Source organism: Pogoniulus pusillus (assembly GCF_015220805.1).
Source record: "Pogoniulus pusillus isolate bPogPus1 chromosome W unlocalized genomic scaffold, bPogPus1.pri SUPER_W_unloc_1, whole genome shotgun sequence".
Taxonomy (NCBI): Eukaryota; Metazoa; Chordata; class Aves; order Piciformes; family Lybiidae; genus Pogoniulus; species Pogoniulus pusillus.
This window is the reverse complement of record NW_026974535.1, coordinates 298,204-319,570: the sequence shown is the minus strand read 5'-3', so window position 1 is coordinate 319,570 and position 21,367 is coordinate 298,204. Positions and strand designations below refer to the sequence as shown.

The following is a 21,367-nucleotide window of genomic DNA, read 5'->3' as shown; positions in this document are numbered from 1 at the left end:
CATAGATAAAACATGGGACCACACAGGTGGGGAACAGGTCATGCTTCCTTTGAGTTGATAGACCTCCTGGGATAGTTCCTTTACATCTGAAACACCGGCCTGGACAGAGGAAGAGAGACTCCCCTTGCATTGCTGGAGTCTGCTAGCCATTTCATCCACTGTTTGTCCTTGGTCGTCTTCCAAGGCCAAAGACTGAGTGACCACCCCTGGCTCTTCCTCTTGTTCTCATGATGACTTTGATTCATCCTCATCCTTTGCTAGACAAGCTTCTTTCCTTGTATATTTATTTTTTTGTACAGGGTTGAAGGATAGTGGCACAGGCAGGTTCTCTTGGTGCAGCCACAGTGCCTGCTGGTCTGCCTGTAAGACCTTCTCTTGCCCCTACGCACTCTGAATTGCAATGAGAAGGGCTCGATAGGTATGAGCCAGGCCCCAACACATCACAGCAATTTGTGTCTCTCTGGAACTTCTGGGCTGACAATACATTTCTAAACAATTTGTCAGGATTTTGCACTTGTTCAGGGGTGAAATTCCAAGAAACTGGAGGTGATCAACACCCTATACACTTGCCCATGCTCTCCCACATACTCTGCACTCCAGCCTTGGGGCATATTTTTCTTGGGAAAGACCTGCATCATCTGGATAAAACCTAGCCCATCAATTGGGTGAGATTACATCTAAACCGAGTGGCTAGCAAAGTAACCATATCGTAACATGCCAGTAACCAGCTGTCATGGTTCAATAGTGGGCAATTTGGCAGAAGTTAAACTCCCTTGCATTCCAGCTGGTGCTGGGTGCGGCTGGACCTTTAATGTGACTAACTTTACATTCTCGGGAACAGAATTAGGACTCAAACAGAGTCAAGTGCCTAAAAGGGTTTATTTGGTTAACTGCAAATAAATATCACTGTGGTCGAGAGGTGATGACACAAACGGGGGGTGGGAGTGGGGCCAGGCCTCTAAGCAGTCTTTTCTAATTTCACACTTTGACACCAAACAGTTGCCACCTGTCCTGATTGATCAGTGGAGCTTGTGCGAGCGCCCCTAAAGCAATCACCAGGGCTTAAATCATTTGGTCTCCAGGGCTTCAAAACCTGCACCTGTCTCCAGGTGTTTCTGCCACTTTCGCCGCCAGAAAGTCCCCAAGGTCAAGTGCCACCAGGGGGTCTCCAGAGTTCAAAGCTCCTTATTTGATCCCAGTGCCAAACTCCCATATACCAAACAATTATCCCAAATGATTTTCCCAACAATGTTGAGCTATATGTGTATTTCTGGTCCCTTACACCAGCACATCAATGCTGGGCTCTAGTAGCAGCAGATGGGAGTTTATCTGTCCCATAAGGGGAAAAGAATCCTTGCACATGAGTTGGCTGGGCTCATTGACAAGGCATTAAACTAACTACGATGGGGGACAGGGATGTAGCTGGCCTTGTCAGTGAGAATCCTGGGCCCAGCACTTGAGGAGCAGGGTGTTGGCATTTTAGATAACCAGAGGGTCTACCTCCCTTCACGGCTGAAAGCTACATACTCGACTCCATCCCTGAAATGTTTATACGCCAGTGCACACAGCATGGGGAATAAATAGGACGAGTTAGAAATCCATGTGTGGTCATGAGGTTATGACCTGGTGCAATTACAGAGACATGGTGGGACACCACGATCAGGAAGTTGATGAGGCCTTCTACACACAGCTAATAGCAGCCTCACAATCACACCCCCTGGTTCTCATGGGGGGATTTTTAACTATTCAGGTATTTGCTGGAAGGGCTACTCAGTCAGCCGGCATTGATGATAACTTCTTGATGCAAATGGTGCAGGAACCAACTAGGAGGGGAGCACTGCTGGATCTTATCCTCACCAACAAGGATGGTCTGGTTGAAACAGTGAAGGTTGAGGGCAACCTTGGCTTTAGTGATCATGAGATGGTGGAGTTGAAGATCTTGTCTGGTAGGAACAGGATATCAAGCAGGACTACAACCCTGGATTTCAGGAGGGCAAACTTTGGCCTTTTCAAGCAACTGTTGGGTGAAATCTCATGGGACAGGGTACTGGAAGGCAGAGGGGCCCACAATAGTTGGTTAACATTTAAGGACCTCTTCTTCCAAGCTCAAAATTAGTGCATCCAAGCAAGTAGGAAATTGGGAAAGGGAGCCAGGAGACCTGCATGGTTAAGTAAGGAACTGCTAAGCAAACTTAAGTGGAAAAAGAGTCTGCAGATCATGGAAGAAGGGGCTGGCCACCTGGGAGGAGTATAAGACTGTTGTCAGAGGGTGTAGGGAAACAACTAGAAAGGCTAAGGCCTCATTGGAACTCAACCTTGCAAGGGAGGTCAAGGATAACAAAAAGGGCTTCTTCACATACATTGCAGGAAAAGCTAATGTTAGAGGAAATGTAGGCCCTCTGCTGAATGAGGTGGGTGCCTTGGTGACAGAGGGCACAAAGAATGCTGAGTTACTAAATGCCTTCTTTGTCTATGCTGCTGGAGACTGTCCTCAGGAGCTCCTGACATCTGAGGCACCAGAGGAAAGCATGACAAAGAAGTCTTCTCTGGTTGATGAGGACTGAGTTAAGGAACAGTTGAGCAATCTGGACATCCATAAGTACATGGGTCCCAATGGTATGCACCCGCAGGTGCCGAGGGAGCTGGCACAGGTCATTGCCAAACCACTCTCTACAATCTTCAGTAAGTCGTGGCAGACAGGAGAGGTGCCTGGGGATTGGAGAAGGGCAAACATCACTCCAATCTTCAAAAAGGATAAGAAGTAGGACTCAGGTAACTATAGATTGGCCACCCTCACCTCCATCCTTGGAAAGGTAATGGAGAATCATAGAATAGAATCATAGAATCAGTCAGGGTTGGAAGGGACCACAAGGATCATCTAGTTCCAACCCCCCTGCCATGGGCAGGGACACCCTACCCTAGATCAGGCTGGCCAGAGCCTCATCCAGCCTGGCCTTAAACACCTCCAGAGATGGGGCCTCAACCACCTTCCTGGGCAACCCATTCCAGAGTCTCACCACTTGCATGGTGAAGAATTTCCTCCTCATGCCGATTTATCCTTGATGCTGTCATTAAGCATACCAAGGACAGTGGAATCATTGGGAGCAGTCAATATGGTTTTACCAAGGGGAAGTCATGTTTGACCAACCTGATATCCTTTTATGAGAATATAACCAGGTGGATTGATGACGGTAGAGCAGTGGATGTAGTTTATCTTGATTTCAGTAAAGCATTTGACACTGTGTCCCACAGCATCCTCATAGCTAAACTGAGGCAGTGTGGTCTGGATGATCAGGTAGGGAGGTGGATTTTGAACTCATTGAAGGAAAGAAGCCAGAGAGTTGTGGTCAATGGGATGGAGTCTAGTTGGAGGTCTGTGACTAGTGAGATCCCACAGGAGTCAATACTGGAACCAGTTCAGTTCAATATATTCAATGTCCTGGAAGAGGGCACAAAGTGCACTGTCAGCAAGTTTGCTGATAACACCAAACTGGGTTGAGTGGCTGCCACACATTTGAAGGCTGTGCTGCCATTCAGAGAGGCTGAAGGGTTGGGCAGTGCAAAATTTAATGAAATTCAACATGGACAAGTACAGAGTCTTGTACCTGGGAACGAACAACCCCAGGTATCCGTATAGACTGGGGACTCATCTGTTGGAAGGCAGTAAAAGGGAGATGGATTTGGGGGTCCTAGTTGATGGGAGGTTGACCATGAGCCAGCAATGTGCACTTGTGGCCAGGAGGGCCAATGCCATTCTGGGGTGTATTAGAAGGGGTGTGGCTAGTAGGTCGAGAGAGGTTCTCCTGCCCCTCTACTCTGCCCTGATGAGGCCACATCTAGAGTTCTGTGTTCAGTTCTGTGCCCTCCAGTTCAAGAGGAATATAGAACTGCTTGAGAGTGTCCAGCACAGAGCCACAAATATGATTAAGGGAATGGAACATCCCTCTTAGGAGGAGAGACTGAGTGAGCTGGGGCTCTTTAGCTTGGAGAAGAGGAGACTGAGAGGTGACCTCATCAATGTTTACAAATATGTAAAGGGTGAATGCCAGGAGGATGGAGCCAGGCTCTTCTTGGTGATACCCAATGACAGAACAAGGGGCAAGAGGTGGAAGATGAGGCATAGGAAGTTTCATTTAAACACGAGAAGGAGTTTTTTTCACTGTGAGGGTGACAGAGCACTGGAACAGGCTGCCCAGGGGAGTTGTGGAGTCTCCCTCTCTGGAGATAAGCAAAACTCGCCTGGACACATTCCTGTGTGATCTGGTACAGATGATCCTGCTTTGGCAGGGGGGTTGGACTAGATGATCTTTTGAGGTCCCTTCCAGCCCCTGATATGCTATGATTCTATAGGTTTAAGCCATTTCCCTGACATGAATATTTTCCTATATGAATGAGTTGTTGACAAAAGACTCTGCCTTATGAACCTTTTACAAGACTGGAGTTCATCTAATTATTTAGGATAATGTATTGTAGGAAGTAGGTTACCAGGAAGTTGGGGGGGGGGGGGGGGGGGAAGTAAAACTAGAAATACATGGTAAAAATCCAAAGTTCAAAAATTTTCTCCAAAATCTACCTGGATGAACACCCAAAACTTGATTTATAAGACAAACATAATTACATTATTCTTTCCAAGAAACTTACTTCTAGTATCACTGTAAGAAATGTATTCTAGATGCAATAGTACAGAGACTATCAGATTGAAACATTTTTTTCCCTGGAAAAAATGCCCCACATTATTTCAGAATATGTAAGAAATAGATGACTTCAGAAAATGAAAAAAGATTGCAGAAAAGTTATAAATCTGACTTTAAAATGCTCATGTGTGACAACTATACTAGAGTCATTCCAGTCAAGTAAGAATCATTAAAACACATTAGTAAAATACAGTATATAAATAACAATACAGACTACCAAAAAGTCTATTTCAGAAACATTTTAGAAAGCATACATGCACTGTATATGGTTCTGAGTACTCTAAAAACTACTAGTTTTCTGCACGCAGAACTGTTTGAATTCAAAGTTTATCCTTGAAACTAGAGATGAATTGATCCAGATAGATTTCAGTATTCCCCATCAAGAACATGATTCATCTGAAATCTTTAGATTAAACTAACAAGGATGTCATAATTTTATGTTCAACTCTAAATACCTACTATTGTTAGAAATGGAATTTTTACCTGTTCTGAACCTCAGAAAAGGAAAAGGGAAAATGTTCATATTTCCAGGATGAAGTATTTAACAAGGAAGCTAATATTTTACAAATAAGTAATACTCATCCTTAATTATTAAGTCTTTAAGAGTCAACACAATCATGTTAGCAGACAGAGAACAGACATATCACAATAAATTGATTATACAGATGCCAACTCTATACACATATACATCAACAGAGTTATATATTCACAAAGATGATTTCTAAATCATTTCTTATTGGATCAACTTTGTAAGAAAATATTTTAAGCTCAAATTCATAAGCAATGATATACCTGGAACAGCATTCATAAATAATCCTGTATACAGCTGAAATTCTTTCGCCTGCCACTTTGTCTATTTTTGACATAACTATGTAAGAAATGCAAATGCTAAACACTAAAAAGGAAATTCTTGCTAGTTAGTAACATTTATTTCACAATGTGAATTGATCTACTTCAGTCTGAAACCAATGAAGCCAAAGTTATATCGCCAACAAGAAAAGCCATTTTATTTAAAGAAAGTGTTAGTTATATCTGTGGAAGAGTCAAATATCAAACCTATGAACTATTCTATTCAACTTCCTGTTCATATTGCAAATTTGAAAATGCCAGTCCATTGTTTATCACTTCCTTTCTGCATACACTGGACCACAGAGACAGCAGTATCTGGATTCTTCTAATGACAGAACCTTTTTGTAAGCTTATTGTCACAAAGTCTAAAGTATGAAGGCTTCCCAACAGAGTTGCATTTATAGTGTGTGTAAAAGAGGCAAATGGGACTTTGTAATTACCTTATTTCATCATGACAAAATATTACTTGGAAAAAACACATTTCAATTCCAATCAAAAATACAAAATAATCTTAGATAGGACTTGTATACACCATATTTCCCACCACTCCAGCTATACTGATTTAGTTATAGCAGTACTAGTTCCTTATATGAGTAAATTTAAACAAGTTTAAAGCATTCATATAGCTGTGCTAGTTTGAGCCTAAGCTGGGATATTTTGGTGAGAAGAATTAGATTACAGGCTGTGAAAAGGAAACAATGGTGATGTCTACTTCACTCATAGGCTTGCTGAGATTGTATAAAAACAAGAAAATAAACATAGATAACACAGTTGCTCTCTGGGTCTGGCTGCCTGCCTTTCTCTCCCTAACCTGCTCTCTGTGTAACTACTCCTTCTGCTTTTTAACCCCCCTGGCCGATCCTCCGAAATCACCTTGAACATTAGGCAAAGTCTGGGATAAGGTAGAGGGGTGGAAGGGTGGTTGGGAGCCCCTCCTGGGGACTCTGCGGGGGCAGGTAACACCCAAATCATCACATCCTTATTTTTGTGCTTCCAAGTGGGGCTAATTGAATTTGATTGATTGCTAATTAAGTCTGGAAATTAAGAATGAAGTTATTTTACATTTTATTTTCTATTTTGTATCTGGTAGGGGCGTAGTTCTTTTACTGTTGGTTGGCAGCCAAAATAGGTGCACTCTTGTTTAATCTCGTTTGGAAGAAGGTTAAAGAAATGGTTTTCAATTTCGGAGAGTGTCTTCTAGGCTGCATAGGCTTCAATATTACTAAGACTTTTGCCAACTCTGGTTTTAATAAGTCAGGAAATAGTACAACTGCTGGAATTTATTTAACAGTGTTAATGCAGGTAATTTTGCCTAGAATGGACCATGGATCTGACAAATCCCTGAGGCGAGTGTTACACACGCAGCCCTAATAATTCTGGTTTTAGCATTAATGCTAACATTGTGCGTTAGAAATTCGAATGTGGCTGTTCTGAGAAAACAGAAAAAAAGACAAGTGTCCTTGAAAACAGAGTTACCCAAGATAGGCATACAGAAAGTGAAAACAATGTCTGTTCAGGGGGAGGGCGAGAGGGGGCCACCATGTCACATGTATAGGGTTAACACTCCTGGGGGAGTAACCCTGAACCTGACCCTAGGGGTCTTGGCCCCTCCCCAGGGGTGGGCCACACTCCAGGTGATGGTTAGCCCACTCCCCCCACTTCCTGTGGTATAAAAGAGACAGGAACTTTCCTGCTTCTGGGTCTTTTTCTCTCTCTCTCTCACTTCGCTCCCCTTCTTAGGTGCATTGGTCGGGATTCAAACCTGAGTCTCCTGCATGGCAGGTGAGAATTCTACCACTGAGGCAAGTTCCTGTCTCTTTTATACCACAGGAAGTGGGGGGAGTGGGCTAACCATCACCTGGAGTGTGGCCCACCCCTGGGGAGGGGCCAAGACCCCTAGGGTCAGGTTCAGGGTTACTCCCCCAGGAGTGTTAACCCTATACATCACAGTATCACAGTATCACAGTATCATCAGGGTTGGACCACTGCACCTCCACCTGCAGGTTCTGGGACAACTGCCAAAGTCTCGGTTGTTGACAATAACATGGCAGGCAGCCAAAGAACAGGTCCAACTGTTCAAGTCTCTGCTGTTCCTTCATCTACATCAAATCCACAGCCCTCTAACCCTAAACCAGATTCAAACTCACAGGCCCTCAATAATTCAGAGCTGCTAGAAGGCACTTCCAAATCCTTTTTACCTCAAATTTTCCTTGCTCCAGCAAAAGCTAAGGCGAAGATGAAATATTTGACACAGAGTGATTCAAGAGAGGATTTAGAAGACGGGACCTCTGCTACACAATAGGAAGAATAGGAGAAATACAGCCTCAGAGACTTAGCCAATACACTCAAATCACAATACTATGATGAGAGGAGCTTTGTGAGACTAGCTGCCAAGAAGGAGGATGGTTTTGAGGAGTTTAGGAGTTTCTCCTAGGAAAGTTCAGCTTCTAGGCCATGGACAACCAGGACAACAAGAGAAGAGGAGAAGGATGGCATCAAATGATCCCCTCAGAGAGGTCAGGGAAGTTAGGAATATGCAAGGGAATCAGGAGAGCCAATCCTAAGCTGGCTGGTGAGATGCCATACTATTGGGGCCAATGCCCTGCAGGTAGGAGACAAGTCCGCCAAGCAGCTAGGGCCACTCACCAAGGAGAGTGGAGTGGACAAATACCTAGCAGGTCCTCTCAGTAAGGTTATCTTGTGGACACGCCTTCTGTTGCTGCAGCTATGATAAATCCCTACCGAGACGATTTGCCAAATCCTAATGACACCAGCTCAGCCAATTCGAATCCCCAGCCAGCAGACCAAAATCAGAACCCTGTTAAATCTCAGGCAGATCGAGCTGCTAAGATTGCTCAAGTTGATACCAACTCTGAACTTGACATCGACCTTGATTGGAAACACCGAGGCGAGCTGTTCTTAGCTCGGTGGGCCCATGATTCGTCTGGACATCAAGGCAGAGATGGAACATACCGATGGGCTCGCGATAGGTCAATTGACTTATCCGTGAATGCTATCACCCAAGTCATCTATGACTGTGACATTTGTGCTGCTATTAAGCAGGCTAAGCGAATCAAGCCCTTATGGTATGGTGATAGATGGTCAAAGTACAAGTATGGTGAAGCCTGGCAGATTGACTACATCACTTTACCTCGATCTCGTTCTGGCAAGCAGTATGTGCTGACGATGGAAGAGGCCAGCACCGGATGGCTGGAAACCTATCCAGTTCCACATGCTACTGCACGTAACACCATTGTTGGTTTGGAGAGACAAATCATGTGGAGACATGGAACTCCAGAGAGAATCGAGTCAGACAATGGTACTCATTTCAAGAACAATCTAGTGAAAAACTGGGCCAAAGAGCATGGTATTGAATGGATCTATCACATACCCTACTGTGCACCAGCTTCAGGGAAGATTGAACGCTACAACGGTTTGCTGAAAACCACCCTAAAAGCCATGGGGGGTGGAACTCTGAAAAACTGGGACAAACATTTAGCACAAGCTACTTGGTTGGTAAATAGTAGAGGTTCAGTAAACAGAGCAGGACCTACACAATCAGATTTGGTCCAAACAGTAGACGGTGATAAAGTTCCTGTTGTAGGTGAAAAGAATCTGTTAGGGAAAACTGTTTGGGTATTTTCTCCTTCGGGCGAAGGGAAACCTGTCCGAGGGGTGGTGTCTGCTGAAGGTCCTGGTCATACCTACTGGGTAATGCAGGAGAATGGTGAAATCCAGTGTGTGCCACAGAGAAATCTAACCTTAGCTGAGAGAGTTTGAATTTAGAGTGTATAATACAAGCTGTTAGGAGTTTTCTGTTCTAGGTACCATCGGCGTCCAACACTGAGAGAAATCTACAGTATGTGAGCACGAACCCAACGTCACCTGGGAGTCCCTGTTTTGAGCTTTTGAATCACCTACATCTGATTGAAGTGTGAACTGAACTTGTATATATTGTTTTAGTGTAAATATTGGTTTAGATTAGATCGGATAATTCTCAGCGATACTCTGAGCGAAGTAGACAGAGGTGGATTGTGCTAGTTTGAAGCCAGCTAGAATGTTTTGGTAAAAGAACTAGATAATGGGCAGTGAAATGAAAAACAATTGTGTCTCCTTCGCTCACAGTCACGCTGAGAATTCTGGGAAGAAGAAGTAAAACATTCTCCATTTTGCTTTTCCTTCTGCCTTTGCCTTCAGACCTGGTCACATCTCATTAACCTTGCTCCCACTAACCTTGCTCCCTAACCTCTTGGCTGCACCTCTCTTCTTCCTGAGAACTGGGGTAAGGTTGAGAGGGCCGGGGGAGGTGTTGGGGTGGTTTGAGAGCCCCGCCTGGGGACTCAGGTTTCTGGGAGGGGAGTTGTGCTTCTGTATTGTTTATCCTTTGTATATTTCTGTATATAACTGAATATATTGTAAATAGCTGCTTGTATATTTGCTGCTGTAAAATAAATAGCTTCATTTATATTCCCAGAGGCCGTCTGAGTTAGCTGGGGCAATTCCAAAAGTGTGTGGGGGCAGGTAAGAGCCCAAACCATCAAAAGGGGTGCCCTGCCTCCAGCCAGGAGGAGGAAAGGGATAGTGGAGAGAACCGATTCTATTGGAATGTATTCATTAGGTGGCCTGGCAGTTCAAAAGTTGGGCAATACAGGGCTTTAGTTGACACAGGAGCTCAGTGTACTTTGTTGCCATCCAATTGCAAAGGGACAGAGTCCATATCTATTTTTGGAATCACTGGTGGATCTCAAGAATTAACTAAGATACAGGCTGAGATCAGTTTAACTGGTAAAGAGTGGAAGACACATACTAATGTAACTGGTCCTGATGCGCCTTGCATTCTGGGAATTGACTTTTTGAGACAAGGTTGTTTCAATGATCCTAAGGGTCACAAATGGGCTTTTGGAATAGCATCTGTAGAGATAGAGGATGGTAAATGGAAATTGTCCATTCGACCTGAACTTTCTGAGGAATCTGCAGTTGTGGGACATCATGACATAGAGGACTTGGAAGTGCCAATTGCTACTCAAACTGTTCACCACAGGCAGTACAGAACTAACCGTGACTCTTTGTTGCCCATTCATCAGCTGATTAGTCAACTGGAGAGTCAGGCTGTCATCGAGAAAGCTCATTCACCTTTCAACAGTCCCATCTGGCCTGTGCGCAAGTCTCACAGAGACTGGCAACTGACAGTAGACTTCCATGCCCTCAACAAGGTGACTCCACCTATGAGCACAGCTGTGCCGGATATGCTGGAACTTCAGTACGAGCTGGAATAGAAGGAGGCTAAATGGTATGCTACCTTAGACATAGAATCATAGAATCAACCAGGTTGGAAGAGACCTCCAAGATCCTCCAGTCCAACCTAGCACCCAGCGCTATCCAGTCAACTTGACCATGGCACCAAGTGCCTCATCCAATCTTTTCCTGAACACCTCCAGGGACGGTGACTCCACCACCTCCCTGGTCAGCCCATCACAATGGCAAATCATTGCTAATGCTTTCTTCTCTATTGCCATAGCAAAGGAGTGCAGGCCTCAGTTTGTATTCAACTGGAGAGGAATCCAGTACCAGTTCAACCGTTTGCCTCAGGGGTGGAAACACAGCACAACCATCTGTCACTCAGTCATCCACAATGCACTGGAAAAAGGTAAAGTTCCAGAGCACATACAGTTCATTGATGACATCATTGTGTGGGGCCAAACTGCTGAGGAAGTCTTCGAGAAAGGTAACAAAATCATTGACATTCTGCTGCAAGCAGGTTTTGCCATTAAGAGAGACAAGGTCAAAGGACCTGCCAGAGAAATTCAGTTTCTGGGAGTGCGGTGGCAGGATGGTCGCTGTCACATTCCACAGGATGTGATCAACAAAGTCTCCACCATGGCAGTTCCCACCAATAAGAAGGACACTCTCTCTTTCTTGGGTGCAGTGGGATTTTGGAGACTACACACTCCTGGATTTAGACTAATTGTCAAACCTCGGCACGACATGACTCGTAAGAGAAATGATTTTGAGTGGGGACGTCAACACCAAGCAGCCTTTGATCAGATCAAGTGATAAGTAGTCCATGCAGTGAGCTTGGGACCTGTTCAAACTGGTCCAGACATTAAAAACATTCTGTACATGGCTGCCAGTTACAATGGTCCAACTTGGAGCCTTTGGCAGAGAGTTCCAAATGAGACACGTGGTCGTCCACTTGGTTTCTGAGGTCGTAGCTATAGGTTTAGAGGCGAATTATACCACTACAGAGAAAGAAATACTAGCAGCTTATGTAGGAGTGAAAGCAGCTTCTGAAGTGATTGGAACTAAGTCAGAATTGCTTTTAGCTCCTAGATTGACTGGATGTTCAAAGGCAAAGGTTCATCACCGCATCATGCCACAGATGCAACCTGGTCTAAATGGATGGCTTTGATAACCCAATGAGCACGAATGGGTAATCTTGATCGACCTGGTCTGGTGGAGGTGATCACCAACTGGCCGGAAGGCACAGACTGTACCAAACCTCCAGAGGAGAAAATAACTCGTGCTGAGGAAGCTCCTCCCTATGGTGATCTCTCTGATCAGGAAAAGAACTATGCTTGGTTCACAGATGGTTCCTGTCGTCTTGTTGGGAACAAGCGAATATAGAAGTCAGCAGTCTGGAGTCCTACCAGGAGAGCTACTGAAGCGAGAGATGGAGAAGGAGAATCCAGTCAGTTCGCTGAGGTAAAAGCTGTCCAACTTGCTCTTGATGTGGCTGAACGTGAAAATTGGCCTATCCTTTACCTCTACACCGACTCATGGATGGTAGCCAATGCTCTATGGGGTTGGCTAAAGGACTGGAAGAAGCATGGTTGGCAGAGGAAAGGAAAGCCTATTTGGTGTGCTGATCTATGGCAGGACATTAATGCACGGCTGGAGAGAATTCCAGTGAAGATGAACTGTTCTTAGCTCGGTGGGCCCATGATTCATCTGGACATCAAGGCAGAGATGCACCCTACCGATGGGCACGCGATAGGTCAATTGACTTATCCACGGACACTATCTCCCAAGTCATACATGACTGTGACATCTGTGGTGCTGTTAAGCAGGCTAAGCAAATCAAACCTTTATGGTATGGTGAGCGATGGTCAAAGTACAAGTATGGTGAAGCCTGGCAGATTGACTACATTTAATAGCAGTTATGTTTAACTAGATAAATTACCAGATTAAACTAATGTAGCTTAAGTACAGTGTAAGACTATTTAAGTTTTCCTATATTAAGAACTTGTATTGGAGTAAATAAATCATTTCAATTATACTGTAGGAAGATTTCCAATAAGAACTATTCTGTAAGAGAAATTTCACTTTGATCTCCAAAATCAGCATATAAGCAAACATGTAAACTATCAAATATTTGTGTTTAATTTCTAACCACAAAAGTAGGAAATCTAAATGAACAGGACTGTACAACATAATATGCAATTAACATTAAAATTCTTACCTTTATTAGATTTGGATGATTTGTTCTTGTTAGGTTTAAATGAGCCCCTTGATTTATCTTCTCTATCCTTAATAAATTTCTGCACATCATCCAATGAAAGTTTCTGAAGGACAACTACAGGCTTAGCTCCTTTATTTAGATCTTCAACTAGCCCAATCTTCTCTACTTTGTCCTTCTGTTCACCTTTAAATTCAGTTTTCCTTGATTCCTGAGTGATATTGCCATCTTTATCACGTTTGATTTTTGGAATGACAAAATGTTTCAGTGTGCCAGACCTTGCTCCCAACAAATAACTGGGAAACTCTGCTTTATTGTCAGCATGTGCTTTATTACTATCTACTTTACTCTTATTACCATCTGTCCTTCGTTCGTCCTTGCTGTTGGGCGATTTAAAAGCAGGTTTATCAGGTCTTGATTTACTAGAATCTCCTTTACCTTCCTGTTTAATGCGAGGGCTGTCAGATCTTGATTTCGGATCTCCGGAAGAAAACCTTTCCCTTGATTCACCAGACTCGTGCCTGTGTTTCCTTTCAAATTTTTCAACTTTTGAACCATCAGATTTAATACCATGCTTAGAATCATGTTCGTTTTTGTTTGAGGATCTCAAATATTCAGGCCTTCTAATCTTGGATGGATCTCCTCTGTATCTCTCTGACTCTTCCCTGTCATCAGGTCTTTGTCTAAGGCTATCATAGTCACGTTTCAGTGTATCAGAAACTGAACGTCCATCAGGTCTTTGTTTTGTTAGATCAGATCTACTTTCAGATTTTATCCTCGAAAGATCAGATTTCGCATCTAGTTTATGCCTAGACATTTCATTTTTTTTGTCTGACAATGGTTTACTGGAGTCTTTCTTGCTATCATGTCTATGTTTTGGTGTTTCGGGCCTGCCTTCACTCTTCTGTTTTGGCATTTCAGGCCTCTGCCTTATTTCCTGCTTGCCATTATTTTGTTTACCCTCATTTTGTTTCATCTCTATTTGCCTGCTCTCATTTTGTTTGGATTCTGTCTGTCTGTTCTCATTGTGTTTCACGTCCATATGTCTGCTTTCATGTTTACTTTCACATTTAGCTTCTACCTGTTTATTCTCATTGTGTTTACTTTCCAATCCCCTGCTCACATTTTGCTGAAATTCCATTTGTCTTTTTTCATTTTGCTGAACATGTGTCTTTTGACCCTCAAAGTCTGATGTTTTCATAAAATTCTCAGGATGGTTTTCAGGTTTAAATTTAAGAATTCCAACAGTATCTTCTTGGCGAACACACACGAACCCATCATTATACTGCTTACTTTCTTCAGGTTTTCTCATGGTGTCCAAATCCTGAGTTACTGTTGCCTGAGAGTCTGCTCTTCCTGCTTGCTGCAGATCAATACTAACCATCAATGCTGGCTTTGCCCCATTTCCTGCAGAACCTGTCTCCTGAGAAGCTGCTCTACTTCCTCCAGTAGTACCTCCAGGCTCCTGTGGTTTGTTTTCTTGTTTTCTCTTCTTCAGAGGCTTATCTGCAAATTAAGAAAAAAATCAGAAATGCTATGTAGAAATGAGTAAATGTTCAGGCAAAAATGTCCATTCCCCTCCACTCCCACTAATTAATTTTCCTCAGCATGTATGTGCACACACAACAAAACCCATTGAAGCAAGAATAGAATTTTCCTAATGAATACTTTTTAATGTATTCAAGCTATTGTCCATTGTCAGTCTACCATGTGCCAATTACTAAAAACACACTCAAAACATGAAATTGAAGTACCTGTAAAATTGTCAAGAGAACCATCTAATAAAGCAATTGCAATACATAATGACCCAAAAAAATTACTACTATAAAAGATTTCTGCAGATTCAGTGTGATTCATTATACATGAACTAAGCAAGGACCTGTGATGATAAAACAGAGGTTCTCCCTACTTAGATCAGTGCATCAGTTGGGACTTCACAGATATTGTAGCCAGGGAACACACGAACAACAAACAAAACTGACTAATTTCAACATTCCATGTTTCTCTGTGAAGCAAGGACTATACAGCTGAAATCTATACCATAGCACACAGATATTAGATAGGGGGCTACTTACACACTAAAAAGTTTGAGTATTTTCCCTTTGCAATCGTAATAATCATTTATCTGAATCTGAGCAAAGCCTTTGACACTGTGCCACACGACATCCTGATCTCCAAGCTGGTAAGATATGAATTTGGTGGATTGCGCTAGTTTGAAGCTAGCAAGAATGTTTTGGTGAGAAGAACTGGATTACAGGCTGTGAAAGGAAAACAATGGTGATGTCTACTTCCCTCATAGGCTGAGAGATACAAGAAGAATCAAAACATAGATAAGGCTCTACTCCTGCTGGAGAGCTCCAAACTGCATCTCTCTCTCTAACCTCACCCTCCATTTCTCTGCCATTTCTCTGATTAATCCTCTTTGCTTCCTAACCCCCTGGCCAAACCTCCATTCTTCCTTGGGACAGAGGTAAGGTTGAGAGGGGTAGGGGGAGGGTAAAGGGGTGGTTGGGAGCCCCTCCTGGGGACTCAGGTTTCTGGGAGGGAAGTTGTGTTTCTGTATTACCTTTTAATTTGTAAATTTCTGTCTATAACTGTATAGACTGTAAATATCTGCTTGTATATTGTGCTAGCTGTAAATAATAAGCTGACTGAGTCTAGTCTGGGTGATTTCCAAAGTGTGGGGGGGCAGGGAACACCCAAAGCATCACATCTTTTATTTGGCACTCCAGCATGGGGCAAATTGATTTTGAGTGATTGTTAATTAACTCTGGGAATCAGAATGAAGACAATGAAGCTATTTTACTTAGTGGGGGCTATCGTGTGGCCTATCTTCTGTTTTCTTGCTTATAATTGGATCAAAGCCCAAATTGGTTACTTTTTGTTTAATCTAATTTTGAAGAAGATCAAAACTAAACTTACATCCTTTTTTTGGAGTTGAGGGGATTTCATCCTTGGCTATATAGGGTTTAACATCACTGAGTCTTTTACCAGTAACATTACAGGGGCATTTACCACTAACATTACAGGAAATGGAAGTATTACTTCTGTTTTATCTGCTGCCCTAATGAGAGTAATCTTACCTAAGACTCAGGTGGCTAACCCTTGTTCAGAATATTCATGTCAGACTGTGGTATTTCTGCTGTGTGTGACCTTAGGTCTTAAAATTTTTTATTTTATAATATTTTTAACATTATGCATGAGAAACTCGAGTGTGATGCCTTTAAGAAGTAAAAAGAAGGGGCCAGTGTCCCATATGAATGGTAAACAGACTGAGATGAATGGCAATCCAATCAAAACAGTGATAGCTCGGGCGCCACCGCTACACCTCCTCCCCTAGATTCTGGGTAAGCTGTCAACGTTCGTAACCAAAAATGATAACATGGAAGGATGCCCAGGAACACAGGGAACTACCCAAACTCAAGATTTTCTTCAGCTAGTAACACTAATTCATCCAGTTCGCCTCCCCAGGCAGCAGAAAAAAAAGCTAGCCCTAAGGCAGATTTGAACTCACAGGCCTCAGGTCAGACCCCCAAAAGTTCAAAACTGCTAGTGGACTCATCAAAAATCCGTCTCAGTGCAGGTTCTCTTGGCTCCTGACAAAGCAAAAGCTAAGACACAACATTTGACAAAGAGTGATTCAAAAGAGGACTTAGGGGAGGGGGCTTCTGGTGCTCAAGAGGAGGAAGAGGAGACATACAGTCATCGAGATTTGGCAAACATGCTCAGATCCCAGTACTCTGATGAGAAGAGCGCTGTGAGGTTGGCTGCCAAGAGGGAGGATGGTTCTGATGAGTTTAAGAGTGCTCTTAGGAAAGTTCTGTTTCTAGGCCAGGGACAACCAGATCAACAAGAGGAAGAGGAGAAGGATGACATCCAGGATTCCAATGATCCCCTCAGAGAGGTCAGGGAAGTTAGAAAGGAATACTCAAGGGAATCAGGAGAGCCAATCCTAAGTTGGCTGGTGAGATGCCGTAGCATTGGTGCCAATGCCCTGCAGGTAGGAGACAAGTCTGCCAAGCAGCTGGGACCACTCACTAAGGAGAGTGGAGTGGACAAATACCTAGCAAGTCCTCTTGGTAAGGTTAGCTTGTGGACACGCCTTCTGTTGGCTGTGGCTATGAGATATCCTTCTCGAGATGATCTGCCATGGGCTGCCAAGAAGTGGAACACCATTGAGCAGGGAATTAAGCTTCTGAAGGAGTTTGTTGAGAAGGAAGTGCTTTATGGAGATCATGGCACACATGAGCCTGATGACATTCCTCTGGGAACAGGTCTCATGAAGAAGCTTATTAAGCTTGCTCCTTCATCCTATGCTAACATCTTGGCCAGCAAGTTTCTATCAAGGAGTGATAATGGAAGGTCTTTCACTGTTGGTGAGTTCACTGACCAGCTCAGGCAGGTAGAGGACAGCTTGTCACATTCTGCCCTAGCCTCTGCTATAAAAACTGAGACTACAAAAATGAAAGAAATAAAGAATAACATTAAAGATGGCATTAAAGATAGTATGAGAGAACTGGAAGAGGAACTTAAGACCATTTCCAATCTGGTAAAGAATACCATCCCTGCATCATCAGAATGGGTGCATGTTTCTGCCAGCAGGAACAGACGCTCACCTCCTGCAAGGCAATTCCAGCCCAGGAGGAGACAAATTCCACCTAGACATCAGCAATCATGTGCGTCACTGTGGATAACTCTGCATAATCAATTTGACGAGAACATGAACAAATGGGATGGTCAACCTACTTCAGCTCTTTCAAAGAGAGTCAGGGAACTGCAGAGTGGCAGAAACAGAGGCAGCAATGCCAGAAAAGTAGCTGTCACTTCTTCAGCTCCCCAGAGCAAGTGCAATTATTCCAACAATTGCAATTTCTCTCACAACACCACCAATCACTGTGTACACCCTACATGCCATGTTCAGCATTAGGGGTGCCCTGCCTCCAGCCAGGAGGAGGAAAGGGATAGTGGAGAGAACCGAATCTATTGGAATGTATTCATTAGGTGGCCTGGCAGTTCAAAAGTTGGGCAATACAGGGCTTTAGTTGACACAGGTGCTCAATGTACTTTATTGCCATCCAATTGCAAAGGGACAGAGTCCATATCTATTTTTGGAATCGCTGGTGGATCTCAAGAGTTAACTAAGATACAGGCTGAGATCAGTTTAACTGGTAAAGAGTGGAAGACACATACTATTGTAACTGGTCCTGATGCGCCTTGCATTCTGGGAATTGACTTTTTCAGACAAGGTTGTGTATACGGTTAACACTCCAGGGGGAGTAACCCTGAACCTAACCCTAGGTGGTCTTGACCCCTCCCCAGGGGAGGGTCTGAACACCACCAGGTAATGGCTAGCCCACTCCCCCTTCCTGTCTAAAGATCCATAAAAGCAGGGGGACTTCCTGTTTCTATCTCTCTGCACTCTCTGCACTTCCTGCACTTCCTGCACTTCCTTCCTGCATACCACCATCACCATCCTGTTCCTGGTTTCTCTTTGTTTTACCATGTGGCTGTCACCATCAAACTCGGGTTCTATTTATGCATTTTGTATTTGCTTTTTCCCTTCCCTGTACCTTTGTAACTTCCCTACCTCAGATACCCTTTTTACATTATTGTTAAGCTTTTCTTTTTAACGTCCAAATCGAGTGAGATTCATTTATTTCTGTGTGCTTACTTTTCTCTCTCTCTCCAACTAATCCCTTTCTTTTGGGAAAGGAGGGGTAAGAGGGAGGGGCACTCTATAAAAATTGTTATTGGTTATATCAAATCTATCTGAGGTTGGACTGGATGATCTTGGAGGTTGTGCTAGTTTGAAGCAGGGTAGAATGTTTTGGCGAAAAGAACTAGATTATAGGCTGTGAAAGAAAAAAGCAATTGTGATGTCTCCTTCCCTCAGAGTCTCGCTGAAGAATGTAAACATTAGATAACACTTTCGCCATTTTTGCCTTCACTTTTGGGCTGGGCTTTGAGCTGCATCTCCCTAACTTCTCCTGCCACTCACCTTTGCTTCTTAACCTCTTGGCTGCACCTCTATTCTTACTTCGGACTGGGGTAAGGTTGAGAGGGGCAGGGGGAAGGTGCAGGGGTGGTTGAGAGCCCCTCCTGGGGGCTCAGGTTTCTGGGAGGGGAGTTGTGTTTCTGTATCACTTTTACCTTGTATATTTCTGAATATAAAGAAAATAGCTGCTTGTATATTACGCTAGCTCTAAATAAATACCTTCCTTTATATTCCCAGAACCGGCTGAGTCTGGTGGGATATTTCTAAAAGTGGGGGGGGGGGCGGGGTACATCCAAACCACCACAGAGGTCTCTTCCAACCTGGTTGATTCTACGATTCTATGATTCTGGAAATTTAAATTAGAACCAAGACAGGTTGTTTCAAAGACACTAAGGGTCACAAATGGGCTTTTGGAATAGCATCTGTAGAGATTGAGGATGGTAAATTGAAATTGTCCATTAGACCTGAACTTTCTGATGAATCTGCAGTTGTGGGACATCATGACATAGAGGACTTGGAAGTGCCAATTGCTACTCAAACTGTTCACCACAGGCAGTACAGAACTAACCGTGACTCTTTGTTGCCCATTCACCAGCTGATTCGTCAACTGGAGAGTCAGGCTGTCATCGAGAAAGCTCATTCGCCTTTCAGCAGTCCCATCTGGCCTGTGCGCAAGCCTAACGGAGATTGGTGACTGACAGATTGGACATGGCACTTGGTGCCATGGTCTACCCTTGAGCTCTGTGGTAAAGGGTTGGACTTGATGATCTATGAGGTCTCTTCCAACCTTGGTGATACTGTGATACTGTGATATTTTTTCCCTCAATGAGGTGACTCCACCCATGAGCGCAGCTGTGCCGGACATGCTGGAACTCCAGTATGAGCTGGAATCGAAGGAGGCTAAATGGTATGGAACCATAGACATTGCTAATGCTTTCTTCTCTATTCCCATAGCAAAGCAGTGCAGGCCTCAGTTTGCATTCACCTGGAGAGGAATCCAGTACCAGTTCAATCGTTTGCCTCAGGGGTGGAAACACAGCTCAAACATCTGTCACTCAGTCATCCACAATGCACTGGAGAAAGGTAAAGCTCCAGAGCACATCCAGTACATCGACGACATCATTGTGTGGGGCCAAACTGCTGAGGAAGTCTTTGAGAAAGGTAACAAAATCATTGACATTCTGCTGCAAGCAGGTTTTGCCATTAAGAGAGACAAGGTCAAAGGACCTGTGTGCTAGTTTGAAGCTAGCTAGAATGTTTTGATGAGAAGTACATTACAGACTGTGAAAGGAAAACAGTGGTGATGTCTACTTCACTCACCATCTTGCTAAGGAGTATGGGAAGAAGAAATGAAAACATTAGATAACACTCTCACCATTTTTCTCTCACTCTTGCTTGGGCTGCTGACTGAGCTGCATCTCTCTAACACACCCTCCACTCACCTTTGCTTCTTAACCACTTGGCTGAATTTCTATTCTTCCTTGGGACTGGGGTAAGGTTGAGAGGGGTAGGGGGAAGGTGAAAGGGGTGGCTGAAAGCCCCTCCTGGGGACTCAGGTTTCTGGGAGGGGAGTTGTGTTTCTGTGTTACCTTTTAACCATGTATATTTCTGTATATACTGTAAACATCTGCTTGTATATTGTGCTATCTGTAAATAATCAGTGTCATTCATATTTCCAGAGCCGACTGAGTCTAGTCTGGGTGATTTCTAAAGTGGGGCGGGGGGGTGGGGAACACCCAAACAGTCACAACCTGCCAGAGAAATTCAGTGTCTGGGAGTGCGGTGGCAGGATGGTCGCCGTCACATTCCACAGGATGTGATCAACAAAGTCTCCACCATGGCAGTTCCCACCAATAAGAAGGACACTCTCTCTTTCTTGGGTGCAGTGGGATTTTGGAGACTACACACTCCTGGATTTAGACTAATTGTCAAACCTCAGCATGACGTGACTCGCAAGAGAAATGATTTTGAGTGGGGACCTCAACACCAAGCAGCCTTTGATCAGATCAAGCGAGAAGTAGTCCATGCAGTGAGCTTGGGACCTGTTCAAACTGGTCCAGACATTAAAAACATTCTGTACACGGCTGCCAGTGACAATGGTCCAACTTGGAGCCTTTGGCAGAGAGCTACAAATGAGACACAGAGGTTCAGAGGCAAATTACACCCCAACAGAGAAAGAGATACTAGCAGCCTATGAAGGACTGAAAGCAGCTTCTGAAGTGATTGGATCCGAGTCACAATTGCTGTTAGCTCCTAGATTGCCATAGGTGCAACCTGGTCTAAATGGATGGCTTTGATAACCCAACGAGCATGAATGGGGAATCCTGATCGACCTGGCCTGGTGGAGGTGATCACCAACTGGCCGGAAGGCAC

The 21,367-nt window shown here is 43.9% G+C and overlaps 1 protein-coding gene across 3 annotated transcripts in view; it reads right to left on the bottom strand.

The window, feature by feature from the left end:
* Positions 1-21,367, bottom strand: part of LOC135173778 (nipped-B-like protein) — a 265,346-nt gene that overhangs the window by 96,031 nt on the left and 147,948 nt on the right. For all 3 annotated transcript variants that reach the window (XM_064140921.1, XM_064140923.1, XM_064140922.1), the window contains one exon: positions 13,003-14,505. In XM_064140921.1, coding sequence (XP_063996991.1) covers positions 13,003-14,505 — 1,503 coding nt within the window. The remainder of the gene's footprint in view (positions 1-13,002; positions 14,506-21,367) is intronic.